This window comes from Cicer arietinum, chromosome 3, assembly GCF_000331145.2.
Source record: "Cicer arietinum cultivar CDC Frontier isolate Library 1 chromosome 3, Cicar.CDCFrontier_v2.0, whole genome shotgun sequence".
NCBI lineage: Eukaryota > Viridiplantae > Streptophyta > Magnoliopsida > Fabales > Fabaceae > Cicer > Cicer arietinum.
The window spans coordinates 71,300,660-71,309,089 of record NC_021162.2 but is presented as its reverse complement, the minus strand read 5'-3'; the positions used below and the strand labels follow the sequence as shown (position 1 = coordinate 71,309,089).

At 27.3% G+C, this 8,430-nt stretch overlaps 2 protein-coding genes across 2 annotated transcripts in view; both read right to left on the bottom strand.

Moving 5' to 3' along the window:
- Nucleotides 1-1,440, bottom strand: part of LOC101511206 (UDP-glycosyltransferase 73C11-like) — a 1,757-nt gene extending 317 nt beyond the window's left edge. The window contains exon 1 of the mRNA XM_073366529.1: nt 6-1,440. Within this exon, the coding sequence (XP_073222630.1) occupies nt 6-1,433 (1,428 nt within the window). The 5' untranslated portion in view covers nt 1,434-1,440. The remainder of the gene's footprint in view (nt 1-5) is intronic.
- A 2,583-nt stretch (nt 1,441-4,023) lies between these two features.
- On the bottom strand, nt 4,024-5,722 carry UGT73C15 (UDP-glycosyltransferase 73C1). The gene has a single exon (XM_004494036.4). The coding sequence runs from the start codon at nt 5,674-5,676 to the stop codon at nt 4,156-4,158; it is 1,521 nt and encodes a 506-aa protein (XP_004494093.1). The 5' UTR covers nt 5,677-5,722; the 3' UTR covers nt 4,024-4,155.
- Between the last annotated feature and the right edge of the window lie 2,708 nt (nt 5,723-8,430).

Sequence of the window (8,430 nt, the reverse complement as noted above, 5' to 3'; positions counted from 1 at the left end):
TCCATAATCTTTTCCTTTTCTTCACCCTCCCCCATAACCTTCTCTATAGCATCTCTAACATTTTCCTTCTTAACCACAACACAATAATTTTCTTCCTCTCCTAAGTGCACAACACTTTCAGCTCCCACACTCACACCATTCTTCACAACTTGCACCACAACTTTCTCATTATAAAATTGCTCAGCAAACAAAGGAAAAGTTACTAAAGGCACCCCACCACAAATCCCTTCCAATGTTGAATTCCAACCACAATGTGTCAAAAAAACTCCTATTGCTTTGTGTGACAATATCAAAACTTGTGGGGCCCAACCCTTTATAAAAAAACCTCTCCCTTTTACCCTTTCCTCAAACCTTTCTTCATATAGCCATTTCTCAATTTCATCTTTTCCATATGCACCCCTCAAAACCCAAATAAATGGCCTTTTTGTTGCTTCCAATCCTAACCCAACCTCTTTCAATTGTTGAGGTGTTGCACGGTTTAAACTACCAAGACAAACATAAATCACAGAATTTGAAGGCCATGAATCAAGCCACTTAACAATTTCATATTCACTTTCATTATTTGAATTAATTCTCTTCCCTCTTTCAACTTTATCCAACTCATCATTGTTACATAATGAAACAGGACCAACACACCAAACTTTATAACCACTCACTCTTTGATACTCTTTAACATAATTTTCTTCCAATTCTTCAAAACTATTTACCACTACACCATATGAACATTTTTCATCTATTTCTCTTATTCTCTCACGAAAACTATTTAATTTTTTGTTTCTTCCTGGATTAAATAACCCAGGAAGTTGACATTTTTGCAATTCAATTATATCTGGCATATTTGGAACAACGAATTTTCCTTCATTAGGAATATTTTTATTAAAATTATGTAAATTATGATTGCACAATAGATGAAAACAATTAGTCCCATCGAATATAATTCGCGGAACATCGAACTTTTGTGCTATATCAGCTACACATGAAATGTGTTTATCTGAAATTACACAACTTGGAATTGGACTTAAAGTTTGAAAAATATTTTCTAGTGGTTGATGCAACTTACATAAAGCAATATAAAAATTGGACATTAAATCCATTGAAGGTAAAGTGTCAACACTTTCACAACCTTCTGGGATTCCAGATTCTTGATTTGGGAATTTAATGTTGAGAATTTGGATTTGTGATCCTAATAGAATTTCTCTGTTTATGGTTGATTGAAAATGAATGGAATTGAGGGGTGTGGTGATAATTGTAACCTTAACTTTGCGTCTTGCTAATAATTTTGCCATATCAACCATTGGAAGGAGATGGCCAGGGGCCATTAAAGGGATGAATATGAAATGGAGATTGTGGTAGCATTTTGTTGTTGTGTCCATTGTGTTAGTTTTTTTGCCATGGAATGGTGGGAATAAATAAGGACATTGTTTTTGTTGCATTTTGGCATGGACTGGGAATTTAATGATTAATAAATGTCAATCTTCCAAAAATTGGATTTGTCTTTTCATTACTTTTTCTATAGATAAGAGGCAGCATGGCGGTCTAATCAATTTGCCATTTTTTATTTAACCCTTTGATATATATATATCAAATAGTTTAAGTAACTTATAAATTATTTGATGAAAGTATCATTTTTGTTGAAATTATATTTTATCAAATGGGTTTTCTCATTTTTATCCAATATTTTGTAAAAAGGAAAAACTTTTTATCCAATATCTGACTATAGGGAATAATTAAGTCCACCTTTGCTTTATGCAAATGCATGTCGTGTACGTTTCTTTAGATGCTACATGATCCTCATCTTCTCTCAAGTGAGACTAATGTTATAAATCACTACAATCAAATCAGACTCGTGTTGCCTTCTGAAAGGAATATTTTGCTGGATATTATTTGAGCTTTGGTTATCTATTCTAGAATATTTTATTGGTACAAAACATTTAATATAAAATAATTAACATATATTAAGATAATAAAAAGGCGAACGAACAAAAACGGGAGGCAGTTTGGATGGTGGTAAATGATAATGTAGGAACAGCCGTGTAGGTATCTTAATTCATTTTTTTATTGTAGTTAAGTACCCGTCTCATAGTTTTGTAGAAATAGACATACATTTTTCCCTAATAATTAAAATCTAAAATTAATTATATTTATTTGCACCAAATTTTGATTTTATATATATATATATTGTTTAATTTGCAATGAACAACTTATAAATGGTAAAATAAATTAATTAAAATATCGAGTTACATAAAAGAATTTAATGGGATGATGATTAAAATCTTGCTGATCAGGGAAAAATTAATGAGAGCGAGAAATAAATTTTGACTTGAGTAGGTCCAATACATAAATGAAAATGTCACTTGTACACCGTGGAGAAAAACGATCCTGAAATCGAAAATAATTAATTTTTCTTTTGTGATAGAAGAGAGGTTAAGTACTACTATAATTTATATACAACTTTAAAATTTTATGTTTAAATTATAATAAAATATTTAATTTAATAATATTAATATTTATTAATTAAAATTATAATTTAAAATTTAATTGTTTCTTTTTTATCATTGATTTTTCATATATCTCCGATGTTAACTTTCTAATTCTTAAGTAACTACCTTGACACTTATTTATATTTAGGAATTAGCTCAACACAATAAATCAATTTAACAAAAACACTTTTTTTATTAAAATATATTTATTTATTTATTTAAATTAGTAAAAATTAGATCATGATCACATGACTAACCTTAAATCTACAATATAAGGTGTGGTTTTGCTAAAATAAGTTTTATTCATTTTTAAACATAATAGGATTGCAGCAAATTTTCGGAGATAATTTTTTATCTCCAAATTTTCAAATTATTTAATAACATTAAATTTTGAATACTGTCCATTCGGCTTTAATTTAAATATGAATGAAATTTGTAAATTTGGTGAAATGGTTAATTTAAATATTTTTAATTATAACTTTGAATAATTTAACAGATAAATTTTGGGTCTTTGTTCAACACTAATGTTGCAAGTGCGCCTAATTCACTTTTAGATGCAACAAGATAATCAGCTAGTGTTGGTGCAAGAAAAGTTTGATGTTTTCTTAGATGCCTATAGTATAAACTTTTAGGGTATTATGAATTTTGATTTATTATCATATTTGATATTTGAAATGCAAATGTTTACACTAGATTTATGTTAATGTGACTATATTTTCAATTTGAATGGTGGTGTAATCGTGATGGTGCTTGGTACTAGCTCTCTCGTTTTTGTTTTTGGAGTTTTAGGTTTAGTTACTTACTTGTGTATTAGGAGCTTTTAATTTTGAAAACAAATGTATGTTGGTGTTTCATCATGGTGTATCACGAGACCTACATGTATAAGTGTATATTGGCGTTTGTATCACTAGTCGAATATTATCACATTTGTAAATTTAATGTTACTACATTTATATTTTTGACGGAAGATTTTGAGTATTTTAATATTTTGCTATTATTATATAATTATATAATTATGTAATTTTGATTTTTTTAATATTTTGTTTTTTTCTTTCAATATTAACATGTAGAGGAGGTTAAAAAACCGTTGTGCAATCTAAAATCTCATGAATGGAATCAGATTTTGCTGGATATGTGAATGGAGCTATTAATTTGTCTACATGAACCGCAATTTTAAAGTGTAGGAAGATAAATTGTGGTTAATGAATATTGTGAATATTTCAACATTTAGAATTATATATATTTAAATATAATTTAGATGATTATTAATTAATGAATACATAATTATAGTTGAACATATGAGAATTATGGATAATGACACATAACATCATAATCAATTATGTTTGATAAATAATTAATGAGACACGAATCTATATATTTATTAAATATATAATTAATTACATATTTAAATAACCTTAATTATAAAATTTGATGTCAAGTTCGTTGTCAACATATTTTTTTCCAATAATTATACAATGCTAGCGAAACACAATGACACATATTCTAAATAAATTAAAAATATCTAAATAAAATAAATTAAATATAAGAGAGAGAAAAATATCATTTTCAATATATGTATGCAATTAATTAAACACGAAATTAAAAATATAGAAAATTACAGAAATACTGCATGGCAAGGTCTTTTCATTATTTTGGTAAGAATAAGAATGTGTTATCATTTTGAATTGCCATTTCCATTAGCAAATGATTTTGGCATGATATCTTTATTGTTTTGCATGATATCTTGGATGAACAATGTAAAATTAGAGTGAGAAGATCCTCCTTTTTCTACAGCCTTTTTAGCCATCTCACCAAGCTCTCTAATCCTTTTTCTTCTTTCTTCACTTTCATTTGTCTCATCCATTAACCTTTCAATCCCTTTTTCAACATCTTCCTTTTTCACCAACACACCACTTTCCTCTTCCTCACCCCATTTCATAGGACTCCTCACCCCAATTTTCACACCTACTTTTAATATCTCAACAATTAAACTTTCATTCAAAAATTGGTCTCCAAAAAGTGGCCATGTAACCATAGGCACACTAGCACATATTGCTTCTATAGTAGAATTCCAACCACAATGTGTTAAAAATCCTCCAATTGAAAAATGTGACAATATTAATAATTGAGGAGCCCAACCCTTAATTACAAGGCCTCTACCATGAATTCTTTCCTCAAATCCACTTTCCTCAATCCACTTTTCCAATGCTTCTAATTGATTTCCCTCTCTTATAACCCAAATAAAAGGTCTTTTTGTTGCTTCTAATGCCAAACCAATCTCTATCAATTGTGGTGGTGTCACATTGCATAAACTTCCAAGACATGCATAAATTACACTCTTTGGCTCCTTAGAATCAAGCCATTTCAAATGCTTCCATTCACCAATTGAAACCTTATTATTATTACCTCTTTGAACTTTATCCAAATAATTAGTGTTACTAAGTGAAACAGGGCCAATACACCAAACTTTTTCATTTCTTACCTTTTTATATTCCCTTGCATATGCTGGCTCTAACTCTTCAAAAGAATTCATGATTATTCCATAAGAACCTAATTCAGCTTCAAGCATATCATCATTAAATTGTTTCCATGCTTCACCCTTTAATCCTAGTCCTGTTTGTTCTATTGTCATTTCAATTTTGTCAGGGATACCAGGCAAATCAAAATACTCAGATTCTTTATTAGCCATTTTTTCTATCATATTATAGACATGTATGTTATGCAAATTCAAGAGACAAAAACAACTTACTCCAACAAAAGAAATTCTTGGAATGTTGAATTTTCTAGCTATGTGGATTGTGTATGGCAAACACATGTCAGAGATTATGCAACTTGGTGGTGATTTTAACTCTTCAATTAGCTTTTCAACTTCTTGTTCTAGAAACTTTGATGCATTGAAGAAATTTGAAGCTGTTCCAAGTGAAGGTAGCATGTCAAGATTCTCACACCCTTCTGGTAATCCAAAATCTTTACTTGGAAATTCGAGTTGGATTAATTGAATGTGAAATCCAGATTCAAGATTATAACGTGCTAGGATCGATGTGAAACGTGACGCATTGTGTGGTGTTGTTACAATTGTGACAATAACATTTTCATATTGTGCTAATATTTTTGCAATGTCTATCATAGGAATCATGTGGCCTTGTGCCATCATTGGAAACAATACAAAGTGAAGCTTTGGATATTTGGATTCCATGTTCTTTTTGTTGGAATTGGAAAGATTAAGGTTATGATGATGTTAATAATTCATGTAAGACATATTTATACTAGACAAGTAGATGTATTTGAAAGCCACTTTTAAGGTGATGTAAGCGCTTACATATGTAAAAGTTGGATTTCATCAATCAATGTTTTTAACTTTTTGTCCATTCCATTTCATTTTCTTCATTAGTTTAGCATAGCTAGCAACGCCAAATAAAGTTTAGACGCAAATTTGGAGGTGCCTAATTTATTTATTTATTTTTACCAATAAACAATAGAGAAAAACGTAGTGCACTGTTAATCTAAATCGATTTTTATAACTTTAATTTATTAAAAATTACAACATCAATATCTTACGTAGTTTGTCAGTGCACTACCATTATTTTCAAAAATAATATTTATTCATTTAAGTTGATATATATTACATCGATCAAGGACATTTTAATTTAAAATTGTTAAAATAAAAAATAATGAATCTGTGAATAAATTCACAAAATTTAGATTAATAACATAAAATAATAAAATATCTACAAATGTGATATATTAATCTATACGAAAAAAACACTACAACAGAACAATAAAATAAAACGTTGAATTAAGACAACAAACAAACACAACGCCAAACAAAGATGACAAAATCACGAAAGAAAAATATAATATTTATGAAAATCATTTATATTTAGAAGGACCCTATGAAAAGGGAGAAGGAAAGGAGAATAGCAGCCGGCTAGGGTTGAGTCGTATAGATTTATATCGGAGGTGCCTAATTTGTTGTTTTCTATTTGTCTTTACGCCTTATTTCTTCCCATTATTACTTTGTTTTTATCACAACAAGTCCTCTATAAACAGACACACCCAACACATATTCATAGTACCTAAAGTTTTATTTTAAATATAATAACATTTTAGTAAATTTGTTAAGTTTTTATTTGAAATTTAGTTTTTAAGTGCTTTATAATACAAAATTATTTATTAAATTAATTCAACCGATTTTCTATATTATATTTTATTTAATTGATAATAAATTTAATTAATTTAATATTCATTTTAGTTGTGTAGATGATGTAATATGATATCTTTTTTATGAAGTAAAAAACTTTTTTTTGAAGACATAAGATGATGTCTTTGTTGTTTTAACTTTGGACTGGGCACAAACATTAAATTATTTTAATATGAAAAAAAATTCTTTAACTATTTATAAAGATTTTGTAAAAGAATAGTAATTTTTTGCAATACAAATATTTTCATAATAATTACCATGCAGTATTAATCCGCCTGTAAAAATGTATTATAAGTATGCCTCTAATATAAAATTTAAGGCAACCCAAAAATAGGCTAATCATACATTGAACCACTATAAGTTATCAAATGTAGTAGGTCGATGTTTAAAATTTATCTGAAATACTAATTAAGATTGAAGATATTATTTAAAAATATAAATTAAAAGTTTTTTATTTTTATGGTAAAAACAACAACTTAATCTATATATATCAGTATAAAAAAAGTAGAAAAAATAAATATATTTTATCAAAACTTAATTTGTCTCAAATGGACTCCAATATTATTAGACTATTGTCTCATAAATAAAGATGACTGAGAGCCATTAAATTAGTATCATTGTTGTTGTTAAATTTTATAAGATTTTTAAATACTTGGTAATGATGGACCACCTTAAAGTTGTCCCCAATGATAATGCAAAATTCTTGTTTTGTCTTACTTGTTTTTCTTGTGACTGCAGAAAAGAAGCGTGTACAGTTCTAAAGCAAATACATGTCATCCTTTTGCTTTTAAAAAAAATGCAAGTTGGATTAATTATTCTTGTTAAGTTTGTCCATTTGGCTATTTCATTTCATCATTAAGTAGGGCCGACTTAACATAAACATATGAGAAGTTTTAAAATAAATTTTAATATGAGATTTAAAATCAATTTTTTAAATTTTAATTTGACATCATCAAATTAATATAATTAATATTATGTAATATTTTTTAATTGATTTAATATTATTGAGATAATATTAAATTTAAAAAATATTTATATATTTTAATTTTAAAGATATTAAAATCTAACGTCTTCTTATTAAGTTAAAATTTTATTTTGAGAAATTTTATTTTTCATAAGAACTTAAAGCGATTAATAGTATTAATCTCTTAAAGCTAGCCGGTGAGTGACAGAATTGAGAGATGAAATGACAAGAAATGTAAGTAGTTTTTTATTTTATTTTGACAACATGTCTATTTATTTGCATGTGTATTAACAGTCCCTACTCCCTCAATATCAACGAAATTGAAAGTGAGAACATGTTATTGCCAGAAAGAAAATGTTAATACAAATGAAAAATAAGGGGTCTTTTATCTTTTTTTCTTAAAAGATTGGAGTAACTTTTATATTCTATATAATCTATATTTTATCTTTGCCATTCAAAAAAGAAAAGGAAATATAAGGGTTGGTTACTTTTTAATAACATTTTGAATTTTTATTTTGTACCTGAATGATTGTAATGAGTATATATACATGACACGCTTGGCTATAATTCTTTTATTAAATTATGATAGAGAGAAAATGAAAACTAACTAGAGAGTATGCAAATTTTTTTATTTTATAAAATTTAAAAATAATATTTTGTATTTTTTTAGAATATTTTAAAATTATTCAATCTATTTTTAAAATACATTCTCATAAACTTTCATTGTGACTTTGCTTGAGTTTATTTTATAAGTGAAAATAGAAATGAGGAATAAGATAATTAAG